Below are 18,535 nucleotides of genomic sequence, written 5' to 3'. Positions count from 1 at the left end.
TCCCGCGTGCCGCCTGGTCGTTACTGCGAGGCAGGTGGCTCTCAGGCCGGTGCAGGTCCGCCGCGGTTCGTCGGACCCAAGGCCTGTGAGCAGCCACGATGTCGATCTTCACCCCCACCAACCAGATCCGCCTAACCAATGTGGCCGTGGTGCGCATGAAGCGCGCCGGGAAGCGTTTCGAAATCGCCTGCTACAAAAACAAAGTCGTCGGCTGGCGGAGCGGCGTGTGAGTGACCCTCCTGCGGGCCGGCCGGAGCGGGTAACCCTGAGGCGGCCTGCCTCCGGGGCTCGGATGCGTGGGCCAGCCTGGGGTCTGGTCGGGGAAGGAAATGGAGGACTTTTTCCTGCTGCGGGCCTGAGGAGTGTCAGTTCTTCCCGAGCTTAGCGCCTGAACTAAGCGTTCCTGTTGGGTTTGGGTTTGGTCTGTTGGTTTGGAGTTTGGTTTTGCTTTCCTTTATGCCGTCACAAGAAACCTCCATAATTATGGCCTTTTGGCCAGAATAATGATAGAGGCAGAACCTAGTCTTAAAAATACTCTAGTACAGCTCGTGTCACAGATGTTAGTTATCCCGGTATCTCCAAGTGCGTACGTCTTCACTGCTGCCATCTAGCGATCGGCACTCCGCGGCCAAACCCGGACCCGAACCCGGACCCAGATCCGCCAGGTCCCATACATCCTCCCACGACGCTTTTCTCCAATGAGTAAATGCGAATATATATGTGGTTCTGCGTTTTTGAAAATGTTTCCTCGGCCCCGAGGGTCGTTTTTAGGAGCATTTATTGTTTCTTGCTATTTGTTTCGTTGCCATCTCGTATTTAAATGTGAATGAGTTTCCAAGTTTCAGGTGTATTCACTTAGGACTCTCTCCTGTCCTCACAAGGGAAAAGGACCTTGATGAAGTTCTGCAGACCCACTCGGTGTTTGTAAATGTCTCTAAAGGTCAGGTTGCAAAGAAGGAAGATCTCATCAGTGCATTTGGAACAGATGACCAGACTGAAATCTGTAAGCAGGTGGGTTTTAACAGCTGCAGCATAACTGACCCGTCTGTAGTGTGAGTACTTAGAGATGTGTTAATCTTTTAAGTATTTTTGAGTGAACAGTTACCACGCAGTAAGTTGACCTGCACAGTATCACTTTTAATAATTCAGGACATGGTTTTTTTAAATTGACGTATAGTTGACATAAAGTATTGTTTCAGGTGTACAACATAGTGATTCAATACTTATAAACCTTATGAAATGATCACAAGAAATCACCGTACATAGTTAGGAAACGGATTTTTATTTTTTGCCAAAGCCTCTAGAAATTAAATTTTCTACTAAATTGCCTTATTTTGTTCATTTATGTATTTTTAATGTAATATGCCTGAAAGTAGAATTTCTTTTCAAGTAGTTCATCATTTACACCAGGGGTCCTCAAACTTTTTAAACAGGGGGCCAGTTCACTGTCCCTCAGACCGTTGGAGGGCCGAACTATAGTTTAAAAAAAAAAAATGAACAAATTCCTATGCACACTGCACATATCTTATTTTGGAGTAAAAAAAACAAAACGGGAACAAATACAATATTTGTATTTGCATGTGGCCCGCGGGCCGTAGTTTGAGGACCCCTGATTTAAACCCTTTACTAAGATTGCCTTTTCCCCTCCTAATCCTAAATAAGTGATATTTTGCTTGATATTAATTTTTATTGCATGTAATATTATATTTAAAATCATCTTTCTTGAAATATTAATGTTTATTGCATGTAACATTTAAATCGTTTTTCTTGAAACATTGTTTATTGCCTACAACATTATATTTAAAATCAATTTTCTTGAAAATAACAAGTTTAGCATGGTGACCCTTTAAAAAAAAACAAGTGATGTTTTGGAGCACAAGATAATCTAATGCATTGGTCGGCAAACTGCGGCTCAAGAGCCACATGCGGCCCCTTGAGTGTGGCCACGAAGTTTCAATCGCACTGTACGTGCGCGCCCGCACATGGTATTTTGTGGAAGAGCCACACTCAAGGGGCCGCAATTTGCCGATCACTGATCTAGTGCATTCTTTAGGCAAAGCTCAAATTTCAGTAGCTAGAGAGGATGAAATTTAATTTTCTCCTTAGTTATTCTTGGGGTTAGTTAACAAATAGTATGTAATCAAGGCATTGCTTTCTTAAATTTGGTGGGATTTCTTTTTTTCTTTTTTAGATTTTGACTAAAGGGGAGGTTCAAGTATCAGATAAAGAACGGCACACACAGCTGGAGCAAATGTTTAGGGACATTGCAACTATTGTAGCTGACAAATGTGTGAACCCTGAAACAAAGAGACCATACACTGTTATCCTTATCGAGAGAGCAATGAAGGACATCCACTATTCAGTCAACACCAACAAGAGTACAAAACAGCAGGTTAGTGGTTTTTAATGTCATTAAAAGTATCCATGAAAATCAGTTTTCTCTGAAGAAATCATCAAAATAATTGGTCTGTAATAATAAACTGATACTACTTGAAAGCAAGATTTGGGGGGAGGGCAATGAAAGGATCTGTATTGTAGAGAAGAGAAATGGAATGCTTTTTAACTACAAATATACATAGGACTCTAATCTTCCTATCCAAATCAAACCTTCAAAGATAAAACTTGGATTTCTAAAGAGTCTGTAACGCTTTAGATTTTTTTAAAACACATAATTCAAATACCATAAAAGTCACCCTTTTAAAGTGTACACATCATTGGTATATTCACAAAGTTTTGCAACCTTTCTTACTACCTAATCTGAGAACATTTTCACTACCCAAGAAAGAAACCCTGAACCCATTATATGTCACTCCTCATCTTTCACAAGCCGTTAGCGACCTCTGTCTCTATGGATTTGTTTATTCTGGACATTTCATATAATTGGAATCATGTAATGTGGCCTTTTCAAGGTTCATCCATGTTGTAACATGTATCAGTACTTTATTCTTGCTACATATATTTTTTTTTTTACAGACAAATATTAACATTTCATGACTGAATCGTATCCCATTGTATGGAAACACCACATTTTATTTATTCATTCATCAGTAGACGGACATTTGGATTGTTTCCACTTCTTAGATATTGTAATGCTATGGAATGCATTACAGGTTTTCTGTGGACACATATTTTCATTCTCTGTACCCAGCAATGAAATTGCTAGATCATATTATAACTGTTTAACCTTTTGAGGAACTGCCAAATCATATTCCAAAACAGGTGTACCGTTTTCTATTCCCACAATCAATGTATAAGGGTTCCAATTTTTCCATGTTCTAGACAATATTTGTTATTTTCTGTCATTTTGATTATAGCCATCCTGGGCTTAACGTTCCAGTTTTGATTTGCATTTCCCTCATGACTAATGATTTGAGCATATTTTCATGTGCTTATTGACCTTTAGTCTCTCTGGAGAAATCAATGTTCAGATCCTTTGACCAATTTTTAATTGGTTATTTGTCTTTTTAGTATTGAGTTGTAACAGTTTTTCTATATTCTGAATACTGTACCTTATCAAATATGTGATTTGTTAATATTTTCCCCTATTCTTTAGGTTGTCTTTTCACTTTCTTCATAGTTTTTTGAAGCACAAAAGTTTTTCATCTTCAAGTCCAATTTACCTATTCTCTGTTGGCTTATGCTCATATATAAGAAACCATATATCTAAGAAACCACTGCCTAATGCAGCTAGATGGAAACAGCTTTGTTATGAATACCTTATAAAATAAGGCAGCAGAAACAGCAAAGAAATTGCAAGCATTTTCAATTTTGTCTTAATAGGCTTTGGAAGTGATAAAGCAGTTAAAGGAGAAAATGAAGATAGAACGTGCTCACATGAGACTTCGGTTCATTCTTCCAGTGAATGAAGGAAAAAAGCTGAAAGAAAAACTCAAGCCACTGATCAAGGTTATAGAAAGTGAGGACTACAATCAACAATTAGAAATTGTAAGATTAAAATTACTTCTCTTCCTCGTGTTAACAAAATAGTTTATTCTCTGATCATAAATGTGTAACCAACATTTAGAAGGTGTGAATAGTAAGACATTCTCAGAAACATCTTACCTAGAATTAGGTAAAAATGTTAAGGTCTAAGTAGAACTAAATTGTAGTTAAACACACATGATTTTTTTTTTGTTTTCTAGTTAAATTATTTATGTTTAAAGACTTACCCAGATTTTAGGTGAGAATATATTTTACAGTGATTTTTACATTATGAGAAAACAAAGGACTAAAAGTTGGTCAGCCTCATGGGTTTTTTGAGAGCGAGAAGGAGAGGGAGAGAGATATTGATTGATTTGTTGTTTCACTTATTTATGTATTTATTGGTTGATTCTTGTATGTTCCCTGACCAGGGATTGAATCAGCAACCTTGGTATATCTGGATGACGCTCTAACCAACTGTGCTACCAAGCCAGGGCACCACAGAACATTTTTAAAAGGCAGCAAAGCCCTAGCCAGTTTTGCTCAGTGGCTAGAGCAGTGATGGCGAACCTTTTGAGCTCGGCGTGTCAGCATTTTGAAAAACCCTTAACTTGGGTGCCATGTCACATATAGAAATTTTTTGATATTTGCAACCATAGTAAAACCAAGATTTATATTTTTGATAATTATTTTATATATTTAAATGCCATTCACCAAAGAAAAATCAACCAAAAAAATGAGTTCACGTGTCACCTCTGACACGCGTGTCACAGGTTTGCCATCACTGGGCTAAAGCGTCAGCCTGTGAACTGAAAGGTCCCAGGTTCGATTCCGGTCAAGGGCACATGCCCGGGGTGTGGGCTCGATCCCCAGTGGGGAACTTGCAGAAGGCAGCCAATCCATGATTATCTCTCATCATGGATGTTTCTCTCTCCCTCTTCCTTCCTCTCTGAAATCAATAAAAATACATATATTTTTAAAAAGGCAGCAAAGAGCGCATGTCTTTGAGTCCTCACCCAATAGCTTCAGACATAGTATAAAAAGCTTTCTGCAAATTCATGTCCCTAGATTTTGCAGCAACTTTATACATAGTTTCTGTATAGACCTTCAAGCTTCTCTCTCCATCTGGGGGGAAAAAGAGGCCATCTTATTGAGCTATAAAATTTAATGCTGCTTTTGTATGAAAAGAACCATAGTCTTCTTATCCAACCACTTCATCTTACGGCTGAAGAATCCAGATACCGTATGTCTTTCAACAGGAAGGCTAATGCCTTGTCACAGGAACCTCCATGCATGCTTTGGGACAGGGCGTAGGCTAGTTTGCCGCCCTGTGCATCGTCTTCATGTTGCACTGTAAAGCTGTAGTAGTAGAGACATCTGTAAACTATTGTGTGCTTGTCTTAGAGCAGTGGTTCTCAACCTTGGCTGCACATTAGAATCACCTGGGAATCTTTTTAAAATCCTGATTTCTGGGCCTCATCCTCCAGAAATTCTGTTTCTTTGTTACTAATGTTGTAGCCCCGCCCCATAACAAAGAAACAGAATTTCCAGATGAGGCCCAGAAATCAGAAATCAGGATTTTAAAAGATTCCCAGGTGATTCTAATGTGCAGCCAAGGTTGAGAACCACTGTCTTAGAGGGAGTTAAAGTTGTGTTGATTCTTTTGTATTGCTCTTCGTGTGGTAAACAGCTGTTAAATGTTTCAGGTGTGTCTAATTGACCCAGGCTGCTTCAGAGAAATTGATGACCTAATACAAAAGGAGACCAAAGGCAAAGGTTCTTTGGAAGTGCTCAATCTGAAAGATGTGGAAGAAGGAGATGAGAAATTTGAATGACATTCATCAGTCTCTTCTGCTTTGAAACACTAAAACGTTTTCATTTCTCACTGTCCTGTTTTCTTTCTGTGGTCTGCCAAATACTTGCTCAAATTAGTTTGTTTTCTGCCTTTGTGTTAAACAAAAAAGACTTTGCTAAATTATAATTGTGGTTAATTTAGTTTTATTTGTAAATTGGGATTTTAGGGGAAAATGAAAAATTAAAGACACAGAAGTCCAGAGAAGCATTTTGCTGTCTCATGCCATTATAGCTTTCCAAGGTGAAAGTTATTTGAGGCAGCTCTTGTGAATAAAAAGTTAAGTTTTGTACATTATAATGAGAGTAATTTCAGAAGGATATGTCTGTATAATCAAAAGGGAGTATTTGCTGAAAAAGAAAACAGTGCCTACTTCTACTTAATGAAATGCATGTATAGGGGTAACTATATCTTGGCCTGATATACAGCTTGGATAATGGCTTCCTAATCAGCTAAAAAATATGACTGTGCAACACAAATTTCATTAAACATGCTGCCATAACATAAATTATTCCTGGTTTAAAAAGGTCATTTATTTCTAATTCTTAAAGTTTATAATATATGTTAATATAGTCAAAATTATGAAATCAATAAAGCCACTCTTGTTACTAAACTATGGCTTGAGTTTCTGGACAGCTTCCTCACTCCTTTTCCTTTCTGCCTCTTATCTGGTCAAGTTGAGTTGTTAGCAGGATTAAATAATCAGTATGAGCAGTACTTAGAACAGTGCCTGTTCTGATAAACACCTGCTATATCTTAGCGATATTATTGGAGATATAATTGCATTTATTTTAGTATTAAGACTTAAATGAACATTGTGCAAGTTTTTTTTAAATCTCGTTCTCAAAAGAGATATTCTATAATGTAAATTTATGTTTCACTCAAAATAAACATACAGATGTGTTTTGTGGACAGAAATTTTCAACTGAAAAAGAGTTCTTGACTTGAACATGATGCGGAAGCATATAGAATTCACTGCTAATCCTAATTCCTAGAAATGTCCCATCCTATATAATAAAAGGCTAATATGCAAATTGTCCCCTCAGGTGTTCAACCAACTGGGAGTTCAACCGCTCTCTATGACATGCACTGACCACCAGGGGGCAGTGCAAAGTGAAGGAATGCCCCAGTCAGCAGCAGGAAGGCCCCAACAGGCCCTGATCACCAGCCAGGCCTAGGGACCCTACCCGTGCACCGGGCCTCTAGTTTTAAAATAACTGCCCAGTCCCCTCCCTGCAACCATCCATGGGAACCACCACTTTCTATCTAAGAGTTTGTCTCTGTTTGATTTTGTTGTGTTTTTTAGATTCCATACATAAATGAAATCATATGGTATTTCTCTTTGACTTATTTCACTTAATAGTCTCTAGGTCCATTCAAGTTGTCACAAATTGCCTTGCCTTAGGAAATAGTGAGACTTCCCTGGTTCTGGGAACTTGAACTGCCCCATAGCAGGTGGCCCTGGCCCTAAGCAGCAAGGTGTGTGAGAGCAGGAAGCCCAGCAAGGAGCTGTAGATGAGCTGTTTCAAATTGAGGTCTTGCACTGGATTACGGGAGGTGCACCTTTACACTCTTTTTAGGGACACCTTTTTGTCCATGGCTAAGCTATAACGAGGTTTATTGGTTTTAAGCCATATTTGGAATTGGAATAGGTATACATTTGAAGATCCTCTGGGAAAAACAGCCTCACTCGTGGACACCTCCCCTCACTTATTATAATGTTCCATTATAATAAACATCAGAGTGCCAGACACTCTTCTATGCACTCTGTAGTAACTGACTTGCTGAATCCTCACCACATTCAAGTGGGTTCTATTATCCTTATTCTTAGATGAGGAAACTGGGGCACAGAGAGGTTCAGCCACTCAGCCAAAGTTACGTGGCCTGCAGGAGTTGGAGCAGGGCTTGTACCTGCCATGCTGAGCTTCAGTTCAGAGAACTCCCTTCCTGGACCAGATGGTGTTGCAGGGGTGGGCAAACTTTTTGACTGGAGGGCCACAATGGGTTCTTAAACTGGACCGGAGGGCCGGAACAAAAGCATGGATGGAGTGTTTGTGTGAACTAATACAAATTCAAAGTAAACATCATTACATAAAAGGGTACGGTCTTTTTTTTCAATAGTTTTATTCATTTCAAGCGGGCCAGCCGTAGTTTTCCCACAGCTGTGTTAGAGCATCTCCCTGCACAGCCCCCTGCAGGCCACCCCAAGGGGCCACTCTGGCAGCATCCTGTCCTCAGGTGGGGAAACAAGTTCTTACACAACTCCTATCCTCCACCTAGCACTAAGCCAAGGCCCCTAGAGTTCAGCCTCTGCACCAGGGCCACGCCATGTCCTCTGCATGGAATGCCCAGTCCAAACTCCCTCCTTTTGCAGGTGCCTTCATATTATACCTCTTCCAAGATGCCTTCTGCAATCACCCCAAAAGCATCATAGCCATCATCCTCTATCTTTATCTTGTCACTATCTGCCAACAGATTATATACTGAGTGAGCAAGAGGAAAGGGGCTAAATAATATCAAAAGCAAAACTCAATCCTTTTCCTCCCCTTAGATGTAATATAACTGACAGGCCATCTATCCTTGCAATGGTCAAACAATTTATTTCACTCAACAACTAAGTGCAGAGGGTGCAGTGTCCTGGCAAAGAAAGTCTAGCACACACAGGAGCTCTGTAACAGGAGAAGGCAGAGCCAGCGAGGAGTCTGCTTCTGGTAACTCAGGCCAGGCACACAAGAAGGGTTTATGTAACTGAGAAGGATGTCTTTGCACTCCCACCCCTAACCATGTTCCCTACTGGCCTGTATCACTTTTTTTGGAGAGGATCTGGGTTCAGGTCTGCAAACACTAGCTGGTCCAACACTAAAAGTAGTTTTGTGCTCTCAGGAAGACCTGTGTGCTTGATGAGACCAGCTTAGTAGTAAACACTGCCCACTCATCATTCTGATGATAGGTGACACTTTGAAAGAACTACTTCAAAAACCCTCAATTATCACAAACTAGAGGCCTGATACATGAAATTCATGCAAGAGTAGGCCTTCCTTCCCCTGGCTGCCAGCACCAGCTTCCCTCCGGCACCCGGAAGCCACCAGCAGGCACCCGGGACCCAAGCTGACTTCCCTTGGGCCGCCTGCAGGCACCCAGGACCCGGGATGGCTTCCCTCTGGCCCTGGCTTCGTCAGGAAAAATGTCCGGAATGACGTCCGGTCTAATTAGCATGTTACCCTTTTATTATAGATGTTTTTGCCTTAGAAAACACCATCAGACAGGAGGAAACAGAGACACAGCAAATAAATTCAGATGTTTTATTCAGTAAAGCACATATGCACACATTTCAAACATGGAAAATTAATCTGGGAGTGAATGCCATAACATCAGCTACTGATCATCATGCAGCAAGAGAAGTGAAATGGATCCGCTGGCCCTTGTGACCCCACAGTGCCTGCAGGAGGGTTGAAAAATCAGGATGCTGAATCCCTACAGACTGCCAAAGAAAATGCAACAGAAATGGCAGGTTCCTAATGATGAGAAAACTTACAAATAGAATCAAAACTGATTCAAGTCATACAGTGAAAGGACAAAAGGAAAAAGAAAAGAGATCAATATGATCTGAAACAACCACTTTAATAGTAAGTTGCTGACCTTTCATTGGACCTCCAGTCCAAGATGCCTGAGGACGAGCCGTGCTCCTGGGTGAGGTCACCCTGATGGCAAACGGGCCCTGCCTGGGACACCTGTAACCTGGAGCCCCCAGCAAGACCCTGCAGAGGCCTTGTCTGCAAGTGCCCCACAGCCACAGTCCCCTGGACTTCCTACACCCAGCGGAAGTCTCTTCAGTTACGAGGCCTCTTCACCCAGCAGGTACATAGCCTCCTCCCTCCACCCCAGCCTTTCTTTATATAATTGACTGGCTCTGGGTTTCCACAAGATCTTTGAGATTTGCCTTCTAGGGTAAAGGCCGGATTTTAAAGTGTGTGTCCTAGCCTCACGACAAATCATACTGTCCAGGTATTTTTGGCACTTCCTTTCCTCACACTAACAGTGTTTTTCCTTCCCTGGCTACAGATTCCAGCCATTCCCTGTAATTAAAATAAGGGTAATTAATATTAGCAACAAGTTGGATTGAATAAACCAGTGAAATTGACTTTTTCCACCTGTCTGTCTCCTTTTATATTACTCTGCCAGCTATAAATCTATCCCTAGAACTCCATTCATTGGGATTTTATTAATTCAGTAGCAGCTTAACCTAAAATCTGTTGGTCTTAAAGATAGTGATGTTTCTAAAGGCCAAGCCCAAAGGCTTTCACAATCTTATTTCTTAAGATCCTCAAAGTCTCCAAACACAAAACTAAACTAACAAGTTAGCCATGCATCATGAAAGCAACTCATGTCATACAAATAACTGGATAGGCAAGTCTGATTATTGTGCTTAAAATGTACTAAAAGGAAAAAATATATATTAACATGTTTTAATAATTATTTTAACAATCTGTAGTAAAAGCCCACAATTGTTTTCCATTCAAGCATGCCTGGTTTAAAATGTTCCAGGCCAATCTATATTCCAGACTGCAGGGCTGATTCTAACTCAGAACAGACTATGCAGGCCTGGAATTAAGGGAAGAAGTACTGACAGTCATGCCCAAGGTTTTACTGGCCCTTTTGCTACAGCACTGCTTGCAAGAACACAGAAGTCATTAATGACAATGAGGCAAAGAGCTATCAAGAAAAACAGAATACAAGTAACAAAAGAGGACTAGAAAAGATAACACGTCATTTTTTTTAATGAAGATGGATTAGAAGGAAAAAGGGATAAAGGAACCAGATCATCAAAATGTTATAGCAAAGAAAAATGCTTTGGGTTTTCCTGATATATGGCTAATCAGAATTGCTTTCATTCAAATTTCACAGGCATGATCTTTGTAGAGTTAGTGATCTACTAGTTGCCATTTTCCTTCTGAAGATATGTTAACTGCATAGAAATAAATATTTAAAAAAAGAAAAACCACTCCCTTTTCAAAGAAAACAAGAAATCCTTTCATTACTATTAGACCAAATCATCATTCTCTTTCCATTGTATCATCTGCATTCCAGAAAATAGAACAGCTAATTTTTACTCTACTCTAGAGACATTTACTTAATTTTTAAGCCCTTTTTTTAAAAAATCCTCACCCAAGGATATTTTTTTCCATTGATTTCCAAAGAAAGTGGGAGAGAGTAGAAGAAAGGGGGAGGGAGGGAATGAGGGAGGGAGGGAAGGAAACAAAGATGTGACAGAGGAAATCGTTTGGTTGCCTCCTGCACGTGCCCCGACCAGGACCAGGGATCAGACCTGCAATCCAGGTATGTGCCCTTAACTGGAAATTGAAGCTACAACCCTTCTGTGGGTGGATTGGTACGCTAACCACTGAGAAAACCGGCCGGGGCTTTTTAAGTCCTTTTGAGTGAGGAAGCTGCTTTAACTTTTATAATGGAGGGAAGGGACAACAGAGGAGAAAAAAACAGTGGAACTTTCTGTGCCAACTAAACTCCACAAGACCAGGTTCCTCACAACTCCTGTAGGAAATGAAACTTAAGGTCTTTACCATGTAGGTGACTTTTAAATATTGAACATTTTACTCAAGATTTTGAAAGAAACGAGTCTGTCTTACCTAGAGTAGTATTTAAATGTGAATTTTTTTTTTCAAAAGAAAATTTAGAAAGATGTGTGTTTCCTTGCAAGCAAAACAGAGAAAAGGGTATTATTGTTGGTACTATGAGTATTAAGCCACAGACACGTAAAATCCACAAAATGGATTGGTGGCTTGGGAAATGCAATATCATGTCAAAGGTGCAGACTGTTTCAAATCAAAGCAAACTTCAACCCCTCCAGCAATGAACTGCCCCTGAGATCCTGGTAAAGACAGCATGGCCTGCTCTGAGGCAGGGAGACCACTGCTGGCGCTACGTGGATCATCCCACCAAGTCCACAGGGGAGGCTGTGGGGATCGGACTGCACCTAGTGTGAAGCACGTGCATCATTGGACCAATTTCTGAATAGGTTTTTATAAATATATACAAATCAGTTACAGGCACTTGAAATGTCTTTGGCTGGAATAACCCAACATTGCAAAAGAATGGTATTCACAGAGTGTCCAGGCCCAGGCTGGCGTCAGCAGGCAATGCTTACGGTTTGCTCAGTCTCTCAGAAAACAGGCAGTTGTGGAATTAGGCATCAGCCAAAGCAACCTAGAAGAGAGCAAGATAAGCAACCCAGTCACACAACAGAGCCTAGGGAGCTGGGTCCCCACCCAAGACCAGGGAGCCACACCGTATGCATCTGTCCACGAGGGGAACTATTAAAAGCCCTAATGTAGTGGTTCTCAACCTTCTGGACCTTTAAATACAGTTCCTCATGTTGTGACCCAACCATAAAATTATTTTCGTTGCTACTTCATAACTGTAATGTTGCTACTGTTATGAATCGTAATGTAAATATCTGATATGCAGGATGGTCTTAGGCGACCCCTGTGAAAGGGTCGTTCGAGCGCCAAAGGGGTCGCGACCCACAGGTTGAGAACCGCTGACTTAAGGGGTGGGGGGATATCATCTAGGTGGGAATGAATAAAAATTTAAGTTTCCTGCCAGAAGCAGCTGATCTAGTGGAACCACTGTGCTGAACCCAAGAGTTAACTATTTCCAAACCTTGATGAGCACTCTGTGAGATGATTTCCCAAGCTGATGAAGTGGAGGGGGCAGCCCTCCAGGGGCAGCTGCTCTCCAGTGGGGATTTGAGAGCAATTCGCATAGTCAGTACTTATTACAGCTAAGGTTTGGGTTGAAAACCCAATACCATAATTTAGACTGAGGGTAGAATACTTCTGAGAAAAAGACAGGAACTAATTTCTCTGGAGGGAAACTCACAATTGGTGCAATAAGGACTGAGACATTCTGTCCACAGACACCTCTAGCCAAATGCTGGGCCAGACCCCATCCGATGCTCACCTTCTCAGGACAAAATTCAGGACTGCTCTGACGCAATTTGCTAGGTCTGCCCTTGATAACCGCATAGCAAAACATTGTTATCACCATGACGAAGAGGAAGTAACTGGTGTGCATGAGATGCAAATTTATTAATGAACGGTCATCCTAGAGGGAATAAACCAGAAACATCAGCACTGAGTTACTGAAAGTTTTATGCTGGGTTTCTGGAGATACGGTTCATCACCTCCAGATATGCTTTAACTTTAATTCTTAAACTGGAACAGAAATTTCTCCTTCTAAACTATTAGAGCTAGCTCTCATTCAGTGAAGACGTGATGTTCTTGAGACCACCTCCCCTCCCTTCCTAAAGCAGTCCTCTGCCCTGGCTTCTGCACGCCACACTGCCTGAGCACCCTCTCCCTCCCGCCACTTGGTCTCCTCCCGAGAAGGCTCCCGCACCTGTGATCCCCACTCTTATGTCCTCTTCCTCTGACTACCCTCGGGGTGCATGGCTGACACCCCATGCCTGTGTTCCTAACCCCTCATAACTACCCGACCAGGAAGGCCTCTGCATCACCTCTCCCCAGAGGCAGCTTCCCTCCTTCCTTCCGCCTTTTCCCCACTTTTACAAGTCCTGCCTGAAAACATCTTTTGATCTCCCACATGCAATCAATCACCCTGCCAGCTGCTGCGAGATCCTGGCCATGCTTCCATTCCTTTTCCTTCCCAAATCTGTAGGCCCCACGACATTCACACTAATCAGATGGGCAGACCAATCTTGCTAGCACACTGCTTTACAAATCCCCCTACAGCCCAACACAGGTGGGGATTGCCTCCTCTGAGGGAAAAGTCTAAATGCTTCAAGAGAGGCATAAAGGACTTTCTGGAACCTGACCTCCACTGCTCACTCCCGCAGGCTCCTGGCCTACCAACTTCTACAACTTGATAACAGGGCCAGGCAAAAAGGCAAGAAACCCATCTAACATATACTGACAGGAAGAGGGCATTTATAAAAAAATCAATATAGTCTGTAAAAGTGGGCTCCAGTGTAAGCCAGAAGCTAAACTAGCATGTTACCCACTAGTCTAGATTACAGTGTTTTCCTCCCCTTTTCTCCTCCTTAAGTAACATCCTATTCAGCCCTCACTACCTATCCAAAGATTTACTTTACCCTTATGAATTCCGAACCACTCACTGCTCATACTAACACTAACCAAATATTCTCCTGAGTGGCTGTGTGCATAAGATTACAAGCATTTCTTGTAACCCCCATGGGTTAGGCACACAATGGCTGCTCAATAAGTAACTGCTGCTGAGCAAAGCAGAAAACAAAGAACAGAAACAGTTTTCTTAACCAAAAAGGTAGCATGTTTTTCCAAGTGTCCACCACTCCACCTCGCCTTTTATTAACTTCGCTAGGAATCTGAAATGGCAGGGGCTAAGCTAACCCAAGCATGTAAACACCACCTACTCTAACAATACCTGGACGCACATGCATACACACATGATTTTTCTCACTTACATCTGGAACAATAACTGTTAGCTTGGGATTTAAAGTGTGATAGACTTTTCCAATGGCCCCTTTATAACACCAGAAAGGATTGTAATCTTGAGCATATTTTGTGTTGGCATCTCTAGCAGTCATGAAGATCTTGTACCAGAGCGTGGCATTGCTGTATGTGTCCGGAACACAGTGCGGTGGCTGTCTGCAGGGGAAGACGGGGAAAGACGTGCTCAGTGGCCTGAGACATTTACTGTGTCTTCCCCACAGCCCCTAGCCCAACACTGACCACAGCCAAACATGTGGAAGGAAGAAACAGAAGACATAAATGTTTCTTTCAGGTAAATACCATGTTTTTAGTTCAGGGACCTTTTACTATTTACTTAATAAGCATATAAGAAATAGGCATTTGGCATTTGAGAGTTTAGGTGTTAGATTTTTGCCTTCAGATTTCAACTCATAGTCCTCTCACATATGATGTGGCCAAAGAAGAACTTGCTCCTTTTAAGCGCATTTTCCCACACTGTCTCAATTCTCAATTACAACAGGAAGTTTGACATACAAACTTCTCCATCAGATTTACAACCAAGAGCAAATAATGTTTAACTTATCTGATCTTGTCCTCCAAACCTCCAAATGTCTAAAATAGACAAATACCTAATTATTCTTATTGAAAAAGGATTCACCATCCGATTTTTTAAATAGGCTACATCTTGCATATTTCATGTATTTATAGATCATTATCTCCTTTGCAGAAAAAGGGAGGCAAAAAAATGTAAAGGCAAAACAGTAATACTGACAGTTTTGTAGTTGCTCAAAATATAGGAAGCAAAAATTCCAGAAATAGTTAACTGTTCCATAGAAAATAAGATTTTACTTATGCTCTCAATTTTAAAAATAACTCCTTCTGGATAATGGACATGAACAAAATCTTTATCTTCTGGGAGCCTTAACTCTGGATCATTCTAGTCATGGGATCCATTCTTCCTTATCTTTTCTGTGACGTGCTTCTACCAACAGGAGAGGCAGCCTAAGAACAAGTACAACGACCAACCTTGCTGAGGAACTAACTCTCTGCTATTTACACGAGAACTTCTACCTCAGAACTCCTTAGGTCCAGGTAAAGGGATGCAGTGTGAGCCCCCCTAGAACTTGCTGCCAAAGTACCCCAGTCACATTCATGGTCAGTGGAGCTTCTCATACACCTGTGGGCTCAGAAAACCACTTACACTGTGACGGGGAACACACCGGGGTTGGCTGTGAGCGTCATGCAGGCTGTGAACACCACCTGCTCACAGTGACTGTGAAGGGCACAGTCATCCGAGCTCCAAGCTGCTGGCAGGGTAAAGGTAATGTTTATCTCTTCGTGAGCTTCTCTGCCTATGGAAGAGAAATCAGGGTGGATTTATTTTTCTTTTGATAAAGAAAAGCAAGAATCCATATTTATTATTCTCTGGGATTTGAATGAATCCTGACATCAAATCCACCCAGGAATCACCTTTCAACCCACCAAAGCAGGACTCCTGCCTCTGTGGGATTTCAGGAACAATACCAGTTCTGAGTTGGACTCTGAGGCCTGCTCACCTGGCAGAGCTACCAAAAGGCAAGCAGAGAGGGGCCATTTTCAGCCAGGTGTGGGGGTGCTAAGCAAGAGCCCAGGCAGTGCCCCAGCTGGGAAACTGGGGGCTGGTGGGTTATTATCACCACTGTGTTAGCTTTTGCACAGCACCTTTCCATTTTCAAACTGCTTTTATATTTATTACTTCACTTAAAATGTACCACTGCCCCATGACATGAGCAAAGAAGTGTTACTGCTCCACTTTTACAAATGAGCAAACTGAGGATCGGAGGATCTAACAGACTTAAGTAAGGTCATGAACCAGTAAGTGATGAAGCTTAAATGAAAACCAAGGTATTCAACGCCACAGCAGAAGAGAAACGGCTACTTGTAACATAGAAAACCCAGGAGTTGCCCTTACCTTATTTCCATAGGAGCAGCTCTCACCTATAACAACCAATAGGAGGCTGGCAGACTCTCCCAAGTCTTTCGGGACTTTAAAAGGCTCTTGGTAACCCAAGACCATTCTTCCAAGACCCGGGCCTCCAGCATGCAGCCTTTCCTGATTAGTCCCTCTTCCACTACCCTCTCACCTTGTCCTGAATCACTTACAGTTGATTATGGGTTTGGTTCTGGTGAAAGGGCAGTGCTCAATGTTTTATAGGTGTTTCTTTTTATTATTATTTAACAAGCACTTCCAGTCAAACCTCAGTTTTCCAACATCTCCCATCTCAAACAATTCGGTTCTTGACCAAGTTGTTCACGGAAAAATGTCTCAGTTGTCGACATTGATTGAAAAACCAAACTTTGATTTTTAACCTGACAACCCTTTCATGGTGTCACCTCAGCATGACAGAAAGTGTCTCTCAGGCAACAAAGGAGAGAATGCTTTTGTTGCTGGAGAAAGTTATGGTTAGCACAATTTTAAAACATAAAGAGGCCATCAAGAGTGTTAATGTTGCTAAGGGTGTGAAAGAAACAGTGATCACAGGCACTTTAAGAGGTAGAAGAATTGTTGTTGATTTGGGTAAATGAATTAGCCAGTGACAGCATTTCGGAGGCAGCCATATATAAAAAAGCAAAGATGCCACATGCTTCTTGAAAGATATCCCTAACGTCATGTTCAGTGAACTCGTGGGACTTAAACCACAATCTATCCAACTGCCAAAGGTGTCCTGGGACAAGGGAAGTAGACTCAGAGCCACTGGAAACCTCTGTCCTGGATTCTCTTGAGCAGTCGCAGAAGCAGTTCTGCCTCTGCCAATTCCCAGGAGAGGGAGGCCACGTGGGGAGGTGGAGAGTGCATGGCCTCTGGAGTCAGACCACTCTGCAACCTAGCTAACTCCTTTCAGGTGGTTTCTGCTGGAATTTGAGTTTATTTTCTTATCTATAAAATGGGGGTAATACCTCCTCTCCTGTAGGTTGGTATGAAGACTAAAGCAGATAACGTCTTTTAAAGGGCTGACACCTAGTAGGTGCTTTACATCCCACATCCTAGTGCAGGGAGATAATTCATGTGTTTTCTGGGCACAACACTTCTAAGCATATATTCCAGACGTTTCCTTTTCTTGAAAGCTAATCTGACTGCTGTGAGTGAGCCAATGTGGGTCCCAACTTTCAGGCCATTTTACCTTTGTATCTGTTGGAAAGCATCTCATCAGAGCTGGTTGTTGTAAGCTAGTTTCCTTGGCTTTGTCGGATGTGTTACTCATTTAATGTTTTTAAAAGTGATACTAAATAGGTTACTTTCAGAATAGCTTACTGCAACCTTATCATCTCATAAATAAAGCAGGCCTGTATGGGAGGTCAGCCATGTGAATCTTTAAAGAAGGTGGGCAGCAAGGAGTGCCTTGTTCTCTAGCAGGTTCCCTGTCATAGCAGGAGAAACAGAATCAATCCAATTTCAGGAAGTAGTGGTTTCTGGAGGTCCCAGTCCCACATCCTGCCTATTTAAAAAATAATAATAACAACATTATTGAGATATAATTCACACGCCATATAATTAACCTATTTGAAGTATACAGTTCACTGGCTTTTAATAAATTCATAGAATTGTGCAGTAAATTTCAGAACATTTTTATCACCCCCAAAAGCACTGTCACTCCCCATTTTCCCCCAACCTGACCATCTCTTGGCAACCACTAGTCTACTCTGTTGCTGTGAATCTGCCTATTCTGAGCATTTTATAGAAATGAAATCATGTAATATGTGGTCATATGTAGTCATTTGTAACTGGCTTCTTTCACTTAGTATAAATGTTTTCAGGGTTTCTATCCTTGTTGTAGCACGTATCAGTACTTCATTTCTTTCTATTGCCAAATAGTATTCCAGTGAAAGGACATACCACATTTTGTTTACTCACTTATCATGAATTATGCTGCTATACCGTAAACATTCATTCACAAGTCTTTGTGTGGAAATATATTTTCAGTTCTCATGGAGTAGAATTGCTGGGTCGTATGGTAACACTGTTTAACTTTTGAGGAACTGCCAGACTGTTTTCCAAAGTGGCTGCACCATTTCACATTCCCATCAACAAAGTATGAGGGTTCCAGTTTCTCCACATATTTGCCAACACTTGAGAGTCTGTGTAACCTCTGCTAACCGTACATTTTATGCCTATTATACAAAAACCTATCAATACTTTTTTCCTGCGTTACCTTCCCTGCCTCACCTCTGTCTCAGGCACAAGTCAGAACCATAACCAATCTGAGACCCAGCACTGATCCCATAAAATAAGATTCAT

At 41.5% G+C, this 18,535-nt stretch overlaps 2 protein-coding genes across 3 annotated transcripts in view; one reads left to right on the top strand and one right to left on the bottom strand.

Moving 5' to 3' along the window:
- On the top strand, nt 1-6,691 carry SBDS (Shwachman-Bodian-Diamond syndrome). Its single transcript, XM_006770849.2, has 5 exons — nt 1-226; nt 882-1,011; nt 2,192-2,392; nt 3,781-3,945; nt 5,628-6,691. The coding sequence occupies exons 1-5, from the start codon at nt 99-101 to the stop codon at nt 5,754-5,756; spliced, it is 753 nt and encodes a 250-aa protein (XP_006770912.1). The 5' UTR covers nt 1-98; the 3' UTR covers nt 5,757-6,691.
- A 5,101-nt stretch (nt 6,692-11,792) lies between these two features.
- Nucleotides 11,793-18,535, bottom strand: part of TMEM248 (transmembrane protein 248) — a 25,348-nt gene continuing 18,605 nt past the window's right edge. Inside the window, exons 4-7 of one of the 2 annotated variants that reach the window (XM_006770848.2) lie at nt 15,461-15,611; nt 14,253-14,436; nt 12,752-12,895; nt 11,793-11,995 (exon numbers count right to left, since the gene is read on the bottom strand). In XM_006770848.2, the coding sequence (XP_006770911.1) occupies nt 11,975-11,995; nt 12,752-12,895; nt 14,253-14,436; nt 15,461-15,611 (500 nt within the window). In that variant the 3' untranslated portion in view covers nt 11,793-11,974. The remainder of the gene's footprint in view (nt 11,996-12,751; nt 12,896-14,252; nt 14,437-15,460; nt 15,612-18,535) is intronic. The other variant, XM_015568558.1, reaches the window with a different exon arrangement.

The sequence above is a fragment of the Myotis davidii genome, unplaced genomic scaffold, assembly GCF_000327345.1.
Source record: "Myotis davidii unplaced genomic scaffold, ASM32734v1 scaffold424, whole genome shotgun sequence".
NCBI classification, from domain to species: Eukaryota; Metazoa; Chordata; class Mammalia; order Chiroptera; family Vespertilionidae; genus Myotis; species Myotis davidii.
Note: the sequence above shows the minus strand (reverse complement) of the source record. Positions and strands in the feature narration are given on the sequence as shown.